General features: G+C 37.1%; 1 protein-coding gene across 1 annotated transcript in view; it reads left to right on the top strand.

Moving 5' to 3' along the window:
* The window catches only part of BPTF (bromodomain PHD finger transcription factor), an 83439-nt gene that overhangs the window by 43940 nt on the left and 23941 nt on the right, over positions 1-15558 (top strand). The window contains exons 11-19 of the mRNA XM_044982588.1: positions 712-847; positions 2126-2377; positions 3921-6339; positions 9181-9305; positions 10218-10346; positions 11208-11358; positions 12144-12267; positions 14000-14246; positions 14701-14862. Coding sequence (XP_044838523.1) covers positions 712-847; positions 2126-2377; positions 3921-6339; positions 9181-9305; positions 10218-10346; positions 11208-11358; positions 12144-12267; positions 14000-14246; positions 14701-14862 — 3745 coding nt within the window. The remainder of the gene's footprint in view (positions 1-711; positions 848-2125; positions 2378-3920; positions 6340-9180; positions 9306-10217; positions 10347-11207; positions 11359-12143; positions 12268-13999; positions 14247-14700; positions 14863-15558) is intronic.

The following is a 15558-nucleotide window of genomic DNA, read 5'->3' as shown; positions in this document are numbered from 1 at the left end:
AATTTTGCTATCAGACTGAGTTGTGTCGTCAGTTTATTTTTGGGTATACATTTTGAAACAGATGTTCTCCTGTATGCAAAAGCTAACAAAACTGTATATCTGCTTCTTTCAACTTATTAAAAAATTCCTAGCCAGTGATGGTGGTATATGTACAATCTTTGTAAACACACCAGTGATTGTTAGAATCAGTGTCCAGAAGCTAAAATTGCTGGAGATTTCTTCCCCTTCGCCCCTCAAAAAAAACCCAGACTTTCTTACAACATCCTTTCATCCACCAACTTCTCCCTTCCCTCCAGATAAAAACCTTGGAGAACAGATAGGTTCACAGCATGACCTGAAGATTAGCAAATTGGGTCTTGGTGGAAAGCAAATTCTAGTCAATGACCTTTTGCTGAAAACATCTAACCTCCAGCTGCATCACTGTTAAATTAGGATGCTGTAAACTGGAGTCCTTCAAACAAAGCAAGATCACAGGAGGGAAGAAGTAGTCTCAGAAGTTACCAGCACCCAACTCATTTAAATGATTAAGGGGGACTATTGATTTTTATTCAAGAAAATTTTCTTTTAGCCTGAAGTATTGTACGCCTGACAAGTGCTATGTAAGTGCAAAGTAATAGTGTTATGGTAACTTGCCACACTTCTTTAAACCCATCTTTAAAGGTTTCAGTAAATAATGTTTTAAAAAATTAATGTTGTAAAATATTTTTACAGGTTTGGAAACAAAAAGGAGAGGAATATAGAGTAACAGGATATGGTGGTTGGAGCTGGATTAGTAAAACACATGTTCATAGGTTTGTGCCTAAATTACCTGGAAATACTAATGTCAATTACAGAAAAGTGCTACCAAGTAAGTGAATCTTTCTTTGTTTTGAATTAATAACATACTACTTACTGAATTTACTGCACTTTTAGTAGACTGCATTAAAATATCCCAGATAAGTAGGCTTTGTTCTAAATAGTGTTCGACGTAAACTTTAGGAATTTGCTGTTGCCTTTTTTCTGTATAATGCGTGTATTTCAGCTGCCCCACAAAATTGATCATTTATGTTAAATTGTCTCATTTATGAAGTTGAGGCAGTTTGTAGTGCTTATAAATAATGTGCATCTTCACATATTCTTTGTTCATGGACAATCTATGTCCAAAAATAGCATTCATAAGCTAGTTATTGTAGATATATACCTATTTTCTATATTAATCAAATATTGTGCCATTAACCAACATGATTTGGAAACCATAGTTTTGCAGTGGGGAAGGAAACCATTCTCTACAGAAATCATGATACAAGTCAGTTTTTGTGGGCAAGCAGTCCTATGAATGAGCGTGATCTAAGCTCCGTTTGGTACTGTCGAACCTTAAAATTGTCTGTCTGCAATTTTATTTAGAAAAGTAGTAGTTTGTAAGTAATCTTGGATTTTCTTTCAAATATTAGAAAATTGTGGGTGAATTTACTGGTGTGAAACATTTAAAAACATTTTCTGGAATCCACAAAAACATGCAGGCTCCCTCTGCAGTATTACTTGTGGACACAGCCTTTGGGTTGCTTTAGTAACTGCTAGATTGGATTATTATTGCCTCATGGAGTGCAGAGTGACAGTCAGGCACAAAGTCTTTGCCAGTTGGATCCATCCAGGGCTTAAGGTGTATAGGCCAAAATTGAAAAAAATAAAAAAAAAATTTTCTTGGGAAGCCTATCTTAAGACACTGTAAAAGGGCCTGATTTTCAGAGGGTGGGTGCTCAGTTCTTTCTGGAAATCAGGTCCTTTTAAGGTATCTCACACTGGGCTTCCAAAACACTAGTCACTTTTTAAAATCCAGACCAAAGAGCCTGAGCCTGCAGTGGATGGAATTTTTACCATTTTCCAGGATTGGGCCCATAGCATACATGTATATATTCAACATTTGAGCCCCTTACTTGAAAGTATCACAGTAGTGTTGGGTTCTCTTTCTACATATTAACCATGACACGTGGTTAATTTTGATTGCAGGAGGGCTGAAAAGGTAAAATATTGTACATGATGTGTGTAAAATGCAGGAAATACTGTAATTAAATCATTAACAATGTAAAGTTATTTTGAGCAAGTTAAAACATTTAAAACTTTCTACTTTTTAAATCTATTGTAATAGGAAAGAATGATGTTGCCACTGAAAATGAGTGTGAATTGGATAAAAGAAAAAGTCCAGCAAAAGTAAAAATAGAGACTGATTCTTTTAAAGAAAGAAAAAAAGATTCTCATGATCCACAAGAGAAGGACCAAAAGGAAATAGAAATTTCTGAAACCTTGGAGAGAGTCCAAGTAAAGGAAGAAAACAAAATGAATGAAGAAAAGGTGGAAATTGATACGAATTCTGAAAACTTAGATCATGCAAAAGCTGAAGGTAATGTAGACATTTTTCAGACCTGTATGTGGCATACCAGGGTGCAGTCCAGACCAGTAAGAGACTGTTTACCCTTGCCCTGCAACCTTGGGTGCTGTACAATACCTTGCTGGTAGTAGCTCCCACCTGGGCTGCTCACAAACAGCCTTCCAGCATGCAAGTCACACCCTGAGTGCCTGTGTGTAACTGCAGCCTGCCAGCCACACTTGTATTACAGTCTGGCTCTCACCAGCCTGGGCTATATTGCAGGGTGACTCCAACACACTCCCAGTCCCAGATTTTCCCCCAGAAATTTATGTCTTATACTGCCCAGCCCTCTCTTGGAGAAGGGAATAATATACACCAGTTTACTGCCTTAAGTGGAGTCACCCAGACACTTTAAGTTAAACACACTGGATTAGATAAAACAATAAAACAAGTTTATTAACTACAAAGAGAGATTTTAAGTGAGTACAAGGAATGAGGTGTAAGAGTCAGAAATGGTTACAAGAAAAATAAAGATAACTGGCTTTCTAATGCTAAATTTAAACTATTAGATTAATGTAAAGTTTCTCACCAAGTGCTTCCAATAGCATTACTGACCAGAGTCTTCAAGTCAGGAACTGTCCCCATAGAATCCAGTGGCTGTTTTCTTTGTCTTCTCAGGTGTGGAGAATAAGATGGGCAGGGGGGAAGGGAGAGGAGGACCTCTTGGGGTATTTGCCCCTCCATTTTATAGTTTCGGTCCCTCTTCGAAAGGCATTTCCAGTTGAGAACCGAGAGACAAGTCTGGCGGAGGAAGGAGATCTCATGCTGTTTCACTGCGAAGATGCAGATCTTTGTCCCTGTCCCCCTTCCTTGCCGTGATAGGTGATGGCCCATCAGCTTTGTTAACACCTGGCTGGGGCCTCGGCTTGTCTTTTGTGTTTGAGAAACTGGTTTAGCCACTACGCAGATTTATCTGAGAAACACTCTTCAGTCATGATTTCAGCTTATGTTCATAACTTTACACACAGTGTTGCTATATGCATTTTACTGTATTACTGATCAACAAGTTGTGTTTTCAAGTGATACCACACAAGGCATGGCTTGTACAGAGATTATTACAATAGTGTGTAGGGTATGTGAATACTAGGGTGCATTCTCTCTCTCTCACACACACACACAATATATGTGTGTGTGACAGAATGCATCCCTGTGTGTGTGTTTATATATATACACACACACACACACACACTACCTAGGATACGTTATATATTTTTATGTATGTTAAAGCACAAGAAACCTTTTAACAAATCCTTTTTTAGTTTTGAGCGTCTCAGGTGAAGTTTTTTGACTAGTTTTTAGTCGTATTTCATACTACTTGTCTGCAGTAGTGTACTGTATGTGAATGTCTTAAGTTTTCTACTTCATGTTTTTCCTAGCCAAGTTAATGTTTATCCAGCCTTTTGTGTAGTGCTGTAAGTGCAGTTATTACTTTAAACTTCATGTAAAAATGAGTTATTTATTGTATTGTGTCATTACTGAGAGATCCTATTGATTCAAAAATATTTATTGTTCACAGTGGAAAGAGAAGTTGATTGTGAAAATAGAGCCATCAAGGAAGAACCCATGGAGATAGATGATGTAAAAATTGAATCCCCCACAAAAAATGAGGATATTCACTCTAAAGCAGATTTAATCAATGTCAGCGAGGGGTTTCACTTAAGGACTTGCTACAAAAGAAAAGTAAAAACATCGAAATTAGATGGACTACTTGAAAGGAGAGTAAAACAGTTTACGCTGGAAGAAAAACAGCGCCTAGAAAGGATGAAGTTGGAGGCTAGTTCTAAATCTGTAGGCAGTAGATCTGTGAGTCCACAGAAAAACATAGATGAGCCACAAACAACTAAAGCAAAAGAAGGAAGCCAGATACACATGTCTCCCCAAGACAGAACCCATATTTCAGGTAAGATCCAAACTGAAGATTCAGTACAGGACTGCTTGCCAACCAGCAGTACACCTTGTACCAAAACCAGTGAACCAGACGAGCCTTCTTTGCCTTCCATAGACAGACTGACAAAAAGAGAAGGCCAAGTACTGGATGATGCCTCTGAAATTCAAAGTTCAGTTCAGAACATCACTAAAGAAGGTGATTCTGAACCAGTCGCTACTGATAATAGTCCAGTACAAGAGGTTCTTAAAAAAAGAGAGCGTGAGAGTCCCCTCATGGATGACATAAAACAAACACACAGAGAAGATATAAGCAAGAGTGGCACCTTAAACAATGAAAAATCTTCAGAACAAAAAATATTTAATACCACAGTGTCTCAGAGTGAATGTGAAAACCCATTACAGCCAGTGGTAACTGAAAGCAGCTGTGAAACAGATGTTCAGCCCATTGCTGAAAAAGCAACCTCAGAAGAAAAACCTGAAAAACAGGTCTGTGACCCAGAAAATAATTGCACGCTGAAAAGCCATTCTGAATCAGTGTCCCCACAAGAAAATGATGAGGGAAAAGATATTGCTCAGAAAAACACTGATCTTAAAACAGAAAACAAGATTTTATCTGGTCAGAAACAATCATTAAAAAACGAGCTACCTTTAGAAAAAACACCTGAAAGCCAAACTCCTGAACATATGGGTGGAGTAAATGTTAGTGGTGATTTATTGAATTCTAAAGTCACTGAAGCCAATGGTGAAAAGCCAGGTGAGGAACAGAAAATGGAAGCAAGTACCATAAACAAATGTCTTGATCAGCTGAATCTAAAAAGTATCACTGACAAAAAGAACAATAAACATGGAGAAATAGAGACTAAAGTGGAGAGAGAGAAATCGGTGGCATTTCAAATTAATGGAAAAGACAGTGACATTAAGGTATTGTCAAATGAAGACTGTTTAATGAAAGATACCTGTGATACTAAGGCAGGGAGTGATATTGAACCTAAAGTCAATAATATTAGTAAATCCATTCCTGAACATGAAATAAAACCATTGACTATTAAAGAATCCTCTGTAAAACGATTCATGAATGGTGATATCACTATGGAGGATACAGATTTAAAAAATAACTTGGATACTAAATCATGTTTACAAAGTTCAGCGGACATTGGTGGTGAATCTGGAGAGTATCCTCTGCTTCCAGATAAAATGTCCAAATGTGTGCAAAATATTGGAGAAAAGCAGCATTCTCTTGAAAGATCCAGCTTTGTTGATAGTGCTTCTACACAAGCACAGCTTTCCTGTAAAGAAAATAATGTGATTAGTGAAGTAGAATCCATGGAAACAGAAGCCATTGAGGGTAAGGAAGTTGCACCCTCACCAGTAACTTCTTGTGAGGAATCTAGCTTGAGTAGTGACTTTACTGATCAGAATGGCCTGCAGATGTATAATAAAGTTGAAAATATCAATGGAGAAAATAAAACAAAAAATAAAACTGTTATTACAGAAGTGACCACCACAACATCCACTGTTTCCACAGAATCGAAAACGGTGTTTAAAGTAGCAGAGTTGTCAGCCTTCAAGGATGATAAACAAACTATGGTGTCATCTACAGAAAATTGTGCCATTTCCACTGTAACTACCACCACCACTGTAACTAAGCTTACCGCACCTGCTGCAGACAGCAATGTCGATGTCATCTCTGTACAGGAGCACAGTAAAACTGTGATTACCACAACAGTAACTGATTCATTAACTATTCCAGGAGGCACATTGGTGACTTCCATGACTGTGAGCAAAGAATATTCCACAAGGGACAAAGTGAAGTTAATGAAATTTTCGAGACCCAAAAAGACTCGTTCTGGAACAGCCTTGCCATCTTACAGAAAATTTGTTACCAAAAGCAGTAAAAAGAGCATATTTGTTTTACCCAATGATGATTTAAAAAAGTTGGCCAGAAGAGGAGGGATCAGAGAGGTTCCCTATTTCAACTACAATGCAAAACCTGCCATGGATATTTGGCCATATCCATCCCCAAGACCAACTTTTGGTATCACTTGGAGGTACATACTTTAATGTTTACCTTTTTAAAGAAGAATTTGGGATGGGGTGAAATTAACTGTAAAAATGGAAGCAATACAATAGGCATGCCAAAGGTAATTTTTTATTGACTTAAGACATATCAAAATAGGGCGTTCTTATCCCAAAATAAGCATCCACACACAAATTTGCACTGAAATCAGTAAAGGTGTGGATTACAGGTGATGTCAGGCGTGTCTCTATGGGAAGTTAGTGTATAGCAAGCTAGGGTGTGAATTTACAGCACACTAGCTACCCTTACTGTGCACAAAAATGCCCTCTGGCAGTTTAGCTCTGAGCTATACCAACGAGGGTGCTTTAAGTGCTCAGTAAGTGTGTTTACGCCAGGAAGGTTGTGCCAGAGTAGCAAGGGCACTGTAAATTTACACACTAACTTGCTGTGCACTAACTTCCCCATGTAGACAAGTCCTTAGTTATTTTTGTTCCCCATGTTGACAAGCCCTGAGCTGCCAGTTTTTGATGGATCCAAACAGCACAGAACCAGAGTTTAAAACAGTGTTGTAGCAAGGTTTACCATAAAAGAAAAGTGATCCTCCCCACACTAGACAAAAGTGGTGGAAATAGATTTAAATGGAACTCATTCTCAGGCTCTGTTTAAAGACCAGTGGAGATGGAACTCAGTCCTATCTATAATCAATGAATAGGTGGAATAACTTACCTGTTGGAACAAAATAGTTCTGAAACTGTTTATAATGCAGAAATAACCATATTTAAACTTGATTGTGGCTCAGCTGCATTAAATGTTTTCTTTTTGTCTAGTGTTTTGGTGGTCCCATGTTTTTCCTTCAGTAGTCTTATCTACACTAGATAGGATGCTTAACAATAGAGGTCAATCTATACTAGCATTCCCATAGATAAAGATGCAGTAGTGGGAAATGTAAGAAAAAGTTTAGTGTAGACACAATTTCTATTAAGTTTAAAATGTAGTTATAAATTTACTTTTTATAGCCTGTGTGGATGTAAGATATGCTGTAATACACTTTTAGCCATAACCATGTTTAAACATGTTTTTGTGTATATAGACAGGGTCTGAATCTTATTTTCTTTCAACATCCTAATTTTCTTGGTTTTATGTGAACATTCTTCTTTATAACACACAACTCTTTGTACAGTTGGGCCTGAATGGTATATGGTCTTGTAGATTTGCCTGCTAAAGCTCTTCCATAATTTTGTATATTTCCACTGCATATCCAGAGTTGTATGCTTTAGGGCTTGGTTCTGCTCCCATTCAAGATGATGGAAAAACTCCTATTAACTTTAATGATGCATGATCAAGGTTTTAGTGAGAATCATCTTAACAACTTTAGTCTTGTCTCATGACAGAAAGCTTACTAAGAATCATTCCAATTGCTCTGTCTTCACCTTAAAAGAAAAGGTGACCTAAATCCATTATTTCAAAAAAGTAATAACTGGTGCTAAATTGTGTTATGAATTATTTTTTTATTAATTCTTGATCTGTTTCTACAGCCCATTATTATTTGTAAAATCTTCAGTATTATGATCAGGCACTGATATTTTATCTTTGATATTTAAATCATCATAATTGTTATAAACACAGCTGAAAAGTGAGTTTCTCTGGTGGGGAGGGATTTGCAGATTCCTGCAGAAAATCTTCACTGCAGTTTATGGACCTGCAGAAATACTGTTAATTTTTCAGTTTAGTTCATTGAGAGAGGCCCCTAATTTTGTCCCTGGGTACCCTTCAGATAAACTCCCAGCTTCAGAAATTAGTGTTAGCCACTTTGCATTAAATATGAATCCTTCCTGCACTGTCAGACATTGCTTAGATCTCAAACAAGGCTGCATTGTCCCTACCTATCTTTTGTATGTGCTGTCTGTTAAGTGCCATGTATTTTCCCTCTGAGTGGTATTCGATGTAGAGAGTCTTTTGGTCAGCCCCTTTTGCATGTTCCTCCAGCTGCCCAGTGGCATTCCTGCAATGGCATGTAAATAACTTGATAAAATTCTCTCTACTTCATCGAAATATGTTTAATCTACCCCCCACTTCCCAACTCCTCACCTTAAGATGAGGTGTATTTGTGCGCACACATCCTTTACCCACTTCCTAAGAGAATTCTGTATATGCTTTGTCTGTAGGATTTATAGATCAACTCAGAGAAACTTTTACAGTTAGGCCCTCCACAGTGCCATCAACAGGTGACTATGCCTTGTTGTAGACACTTTCAAAACAAATATACGTTATGCATTCTTCTATGGCTTTTCAGTCTGAGTTCAGAAAGTGCTAGGTTTTTAGCCTTGTCAGTTTGTTCAGGAGCATTTAAATACATGCCTACTAAGAGAAGGCCCTGTTTCATTTACTTACGAAGAAAAGTGGAGGTCTTTATTTTAAGGTTTCCTAATTTTGACCTCATATGTCATCTAATAAAGATATTTCTACTCTGTAACACTATAGAATATATAGATGGTCACGTTTCTTACACATGGTTTTTTCCGGGGTCATGTGGAACGAAAGATATTTTTGGAGGATACAACAAACTAACATTGCAGAATTTAGGGGTGTTTGGTACAGCATCTTATCCCATTGTGCCATGAAGTACATAGGGAAACCTGTCATGTACCCAGCCTTGATCCACTGACATCAATGGGAAATCTTCTGGAGATCTAGGGCAGTATGAATTCCAAAGAGTTTGAGGAGCTGACTAAATTACAGGTGTTCATGCTGCTTAAATACTGAAAAGACAAAATGAAAACCCTTTGAGTCTTTGGTTTGGTTAGTCATTAACTTAATGTATTAGGTTTAAAAATGTAACTTTTTTTTTGTTTTTCTTTGTGACTTATTTTAGATATCGACTTCAAACCGTGAAATCATTGGCTGGGGTGAGCCTTATGTTGCGGTTACTCTGGGCATGTTTAAGGTGGGATGATATGGCTGCAAAACCCCCACCTGGGGGAGGAACTACACGCACAGGTAGTATTTCTTACGAGCTTTTGCCTTTTTTTAAATGAATAGTTTGTATTAATTTAGGATATTGGTACTGAGAGTCTATCTATAAAAGTGCAATATGCTACACAAATTTCCGTTGCTTAAAATCATATAAAGTTAATATTATACGGTTTATACCAATTGCTATTTTACTTATTTTGAGTATTTTGGAGAAATAGATGAATCAGTTCAATCTAAATGCCTTACTTTTCTGTGTACGTTTTTGAAAAAATATAACCAGAAACAAAGTGTGTAAGAATTGCTTCCAAACAGTTACTTCAGAATGATCATCTGAGGTTAAGAAAAATTTCGCCCACCTTGAGTAAAATCCTGGTTCTACTGAAGGCAGTAATGCCAGGATTTTATACCTTCTTGCAGTAATAGTGTTACTTTGCAGAAGGATGGGGTTTACATTTTCCTATGACAATCGATTGGCCAGTGTGTGAGGTAGACAATATATTCTGATATTACACCTCCTGTGTTTCTAGGAATGAACTGTCTCTTAACATGTATTTCTCTGTTTTTTGTTTACTCCAAGCCAGTCAACACACACAATCACTTATTTCTGCCATTTTTAATTGCAGTATTCTTTGACTTCCTCACTATAGCCCATATTTTCAAATCAGCCTGCATGCATTTGTGCATGCCTTACTTCCATGTGTACAAGTCAGAAGTTGTGTGTACACATGCCTTCATGCAGGTACAAGCAAAAGCCCAGATTTGGAAATCTGAGCCTGTTCATGCAGAAACTTGAAATAGCTTTTTTGGTTGCCTGTGAAACTCAATGGATCTTTGAAAGTTATTTCTCCACAACTTCCTATCTTTATTTCTGATGAACAACTTGTTTACCTTTTATTTTCTAACATAATACATCATATTGGGATTAAATCACTGTAGAAACATCTGAAACTGAAATTACAACAACTGAAATAATCAAACGGAGGGATGTTGGTCCTTATGGTATTCGTTCAGAGTACTGTATAAGAAAAATAATTTGCCCTATTGGTGTACCAGAGGCTCCAAAAGGTATGTTTGTTTATAAGTCTTCAAACTTCATTATAAATTTTATAGAAATAAGTTTAACCAGATTTTCATGGTAACCCTGACCATCTAAGGAGAGTGCAGTGTTGCACAAATTGAGATAAGTATCCACTCTCCATTCAGTTGTGTTAAACAGATCAATCTAGTCATTCTGTTAGATGTATTATCTTAAAGCCAAAGGCCTTCCTGTTTCTAAAATGAGATTAGCAAAAATGAATGGGGTAATTTACAGTAAATCATCTTTATAAGCAGGATATCCTGTCCTTAATATGTTAGAAGAAAATTATCAACTAAGAAAAAGTTAACCCAACTCCATATCTAATCTACCATATGATATTGTAGATTCAAGTAGGCTACCACTGAAAAACAGCAAATTTATATGTGTATGTAATATTTATTTTCTGTGGATTTTCAGTAGCCATGCCTTCATACAAAACAAACTAAAATGAACCTACCCCTACAGATCTTTAAAACTGTAGACATGACTATATTTTTCTCCTGATTTCATTAAAATCTAACAGCCCTCCTAAATACAGTTTTAGCTTCTAGCTTCCTGTAAATCAAAAATAGCTTGTGGATCTATTGTGCTTATTATAGATTCTTGGAGTATAATGATACTCAGATTACTTCTTTAACAATTAGGTTGGAATTTTTAAAAGTCTTCAGCTTTGGCCTAACAATGCTGCCATTGAATTCAGTGGGAGTTGGTCTGAAAATTTTACTCTGAATAACCCCCATTTTCAAACTGCAGAATTTATGTAAAAATTGACACTAAATAACTTTAAATTTGGATCTTTAATTTTATTTCCTGGTTTATTTTAATGACTGTTTGACTTTTCTCTAAAGAAACTCCTACACCTCAGAGGAAAGGCCTTCGATCAAGTGCACTGAGGCCAAAGAGGCCAGAAACACCCAAGCAGACTGGCCCTGTTATCATTGAAAGTTGGGTAGCAGAGGAGGAATTGGAATTATGGGAGATCAGGGCATTTGCTGAAAGGTAAGATGACACAATTTAAATGAAGCATTTTAGTTTGTGTGTACATTGTTAAATAAATGCTCCAACCAGATTGCCCAGTTCGGGGTGATACCCACAATGAATAACAAAATTAAGCTGTTAATGTTGTCTTTGCTTTCTTTTTTAAAAATGGACAAACTTAGTTGAAGGAGCAAGTTACTAGTGATGCCAGAAACTAATTTAATTGTGGCAGATCTGTAAACCTTCACACTAATTTTGTGTTAATCTAGTATGTAGTAACTAAGCAAACTACTATTTGGCAGCTTTATGAAGTAAACAGTGTTGTGTGCCAACAGATTATTTCTGTGCAGCATGAGTCCTTCTGACGTGCACATTACTTACTAAAACTATAAAGGTTTTAAATCATTCTGCAGTATGAATGAAGTAAATGTGTCCCTTAAAACAAAGGGTAAAGTCAGCCTCTAAGTCCCAAAGTACACACACATGAAAGGAATATTCACAGTGCTTCACATTTAGAGGAAAAGTTATAGCTAGACCTTTATCTTGCATTCCTAACAAAATGCTGTTGTTTTGAACTGTTAATGTTATGCATAAGGTGGTGGTTTCAGTCTCTCAAAAATAGTTGTGGACTGCAGTCTTGATAAATAGTTTCTTTGAAAGGCATTGCATTCATTTGCTTTAGAATATTTCGAGGAGTAGTCTAAGAAGCAGGACTAATTCTCAAAAAATCAGTTAACCTGGATAAACCGAAATAGCTTTTTTTGTGTACAGTATTAATTTTCTCTTTGGTTGCTTGTCTTTGGCAGGGTGGAGAAAGAAAAGGCACAGGCAGTTGAGCAGCAGGCTAAGGTTAGTGAACAGAAGAAGGCTGAGGAATTCAAGGCCCAAATGGAGGTTCAACTAAAACAGCAACGATTGGCTGCCCAGCAGGTGGGGGAGCCATTTAGTAGTCCCACCTGTCAAAAAGTTTGCATTGTTAGTCTGCGTACATCCAAACACAGGAAATAAAGTATGCCTCTGTGATGCTATTTTTCAAGTATAATTGTAACTCTTCCAGTGTATATATACAAACTCAACATTCTGGAAAGAGCCCACTGAGATATTAAACATTGTCGCTTATTGTACGTAATACATTCATTATTTTGAAGTACTGGGCTCTAAGAAGGATTTTTTATAATTGCCTTTCAGTTTTGTAGACCCAGTTTAGATTGTGTCCAAAAAAGTTTTCCTTCCACTTTTAAAAGGAGGGTGTGAAATAGCAGCCTGCAGGTGAGATCTGAAGCATTCCACCATCTGATGGAAATCAGCTTCAACACACAGTTGACTGTGAAATTGGCCAGATTAGTTCCCATGCTAGAATTAGGACCTGATTTTGTCCTACCCTGAGTTTGTCTGGATACAAGCATGGAAGGGAAGGGTTGTGTTTTAACCTGCTAATTCATAATACCCAATACTTGATTGCAGGTTGATTTTTTTAGTTAGTTATTTATTTTGCGCCCTGAATGTTACAATGAAGAATTGTACAATTTTTCCAGAATGGTTTCATTTTTCCTTTTGTTTTGTCGTCTTTACAGACAATACATTTCTTCTTGTTAGTGATTGATACCACAAATAATATTTTAGAATTATCCAAGCATAAAATAAAATGCCAGCCATTAGTTAACATATAAACCTCCATTACTTTATTTTCTAATGTTTCTGCTATTTTATATCTCAAATCATTGGTATTATTTATTCACTTGTAAATAGTGAAAAAGAAATAATGTTGGTGCCTAAGCAGTTCTACCCACTTTTCCCAGTCTTGCAGTCAAGATTCAAATGGATAAGGAGCACTGCTCATCGTGAACTATATTGGAAAATGTGCAAATTACAATTGGCATTATTGAATTGCTTGCAGATAGCCATCTCTCTAAAATAAAAAAAGTACCATTGCTTATGACAGTGACAGCGTGGGAAGCCTACTGTATGTAAGGGATTGTTGAATATGGTTTTGAGTAGGCTGGAGATTGGCTTACAGTCAGATGAAAAACTTTAAATAATGATAATCTTTTGATGATGGTAAATTAGATAAAGTAGAAATGGAGATATCTTCACTTTCTGTCACTTTGTTAGCAAGATAAAGCTGCAGCCAGCAGTAAATTCAGGAAAGCCAACAGTAATTAAAAATTGAGCTATGTGTAATACAGGTTTGCATCTGTCATTGAAATTGATGAAAGCCATAGACACGTACTGAAACCCAAAATATGGGTATATATTTTCAGACTGTAGTTTATCATGCCAAAAAACCTTCTACCTTTTGATTTTTCATATTGCTTGCTAGTCTGAGAATAGTGTATAAATGCAATGGATTGATTATGGACAGCATTCAAAAGATGCTATATATGTAATATTTTGTGCTGTGCTGTGTAGCACAGTGGAATGTATACATCTGCAATACATAAAGTATTTTATGGCAAATTATAATATTGCATGAGTATGTCAATTGTGATAGCTTGATAGCAATCTGTAATATATTCTGCTTCAATAATTTAGTGTTTAGATTTGCTAGATCCTGTTTGCATACCTTATTTTTCAGTGGGAAAAATTAGGTATTCATCCTTTGCAAAATCCGCAAATAGTAACTGTTCATTCATTCATTGAGTTTTTCTTCTAACTTCTATAGAAGCGACTGGAACAACAGAAGCAGTTACCTACAACAGCCACTTCGGTCACTACAGCAAGCAGCACTGCAACCACTGCCTCCACTCCACAGAAGGTTGTGGTAGGCCCATTAACAGGCCCAGTTCCTACTGGAACCAAGGTGGTGCTTACTACTAAAGTGGGCTCTCCAGCTACAGTAACATTCCAGCAGAACAAGAACTTCCATCAGACTTTCGCTACCTGGGTTAAACAAGGCCAGTCCTCAGCAGGTAAATGATCTGTGTGTCACTAAAAGAACCTGTTGTTAGTCACTGCTTCTATAGCACATCACCTATTTCTCTATAATATAGCAATATTGGGGTTTAATTTCTAATCTTTGTGGTTAACTTTGTTACCAGTTTGGGAGGGGACTGGGGAACAATTCTTTTTTGTCTAAAAATGAATGTCCCGTCCTTAGGCCAATATTTTTCCTGCACTCTCAAGCCAGATTGTTTCATTTCTGATCTGTGCCATTTTTATCGGTAATCATCTATGGTGAAAGTGTTCTGTGCATAAATTCACTGTTTCAACAAACCTTTACAAGATATAATTAGGGGGAAATGACATGACACATTGAAAAGTGGTTGTATAATAACCTTCCAGTTTTACTCTCTTATACTTTAGAAATAATCATATTTACTAATAATAATTTAAGTTCAAAAATTGACTTTCTTATTTCAATAGCTACCAGCACAGCTGCTACATCAGCTACAACCATTGCCAGCACAGGTCAGACGTTCCAGATTGCAGGCAGTCCAGTAACTATGGCAGGCAAAGTGATAACAAAGTTGCCACTTCCAGCAAACAGCAAGATTGTTGCCGTCAATGTGCCATCAACCCAAGGAGGTAGGGGGGGGAAATGTATCTTCTAACTTTCTAATTCAGATTGCATTGACATTATTTTCCCAGTGCAATAAAATGTGACTTGTCTCTTTTAAAAAAAAATAAAACAGAAAACCCCCAAACTGGAATAAGAACAGGAGTACTTGTGGCACCTTAGAGACTAACAAATTTATTTGAGCATAAGCTTTCGTGGGCGACAGCTCACTTCTTCGGATGCATGGAGTGGAAAATACAGTAGGAAGATATATATACACAGAGAACATGAAACAGTGGGTGTTACTATACAATATAATAATAATAGCTCACCTTAACTGATTACTCTCCTTATAGTGTGTATGGTAACACCCACTGTTTCATGTTCTTTCATAGAATATCAAGGTTGGAAGGGACCTCAGGAGATCATCTAGTCCAACCCCCTGCTCAAACCAGGACCAATCCCCAGACAGATTTTTGCCCCAGATCCCTAAGTGGCCCCCTCAAGGATTGAACTCACAACCCTGGGTTTAACAGGCTAATGCTCAAACCACTGAGAGGTGTGTGTGTGTGTGTGTCCGTCTGTCCGTCCCTCCCTCCAGTATTTTCCACTGCATGCATCCAGTGAAGTGGGCTGTAGCCCACGAAAGCGTATGCTCAAATAAATGTGTTTAGTCTCTCAGGTGCCACAAGTACTCCTGTTCTTTTTGTGGATACAGACTAACA

This window comes from Mauremys mutica, chromosome 12 (assembly GCF_020497125.1).
Source record: "Mauremys mutica isolate MM-2020 ecotype Southern chromosome 12, ASM2049712v1, whole genome shotgun sequence".
Lineage (NCBI taxonomy): Eukaryota > Metazoa > Chordata > Testudines > Geoemydidae > Mauremys > Mauremys mutica.
This window is presented reverse-complemented; position numbering and strand designations above follow the sequence as displayed.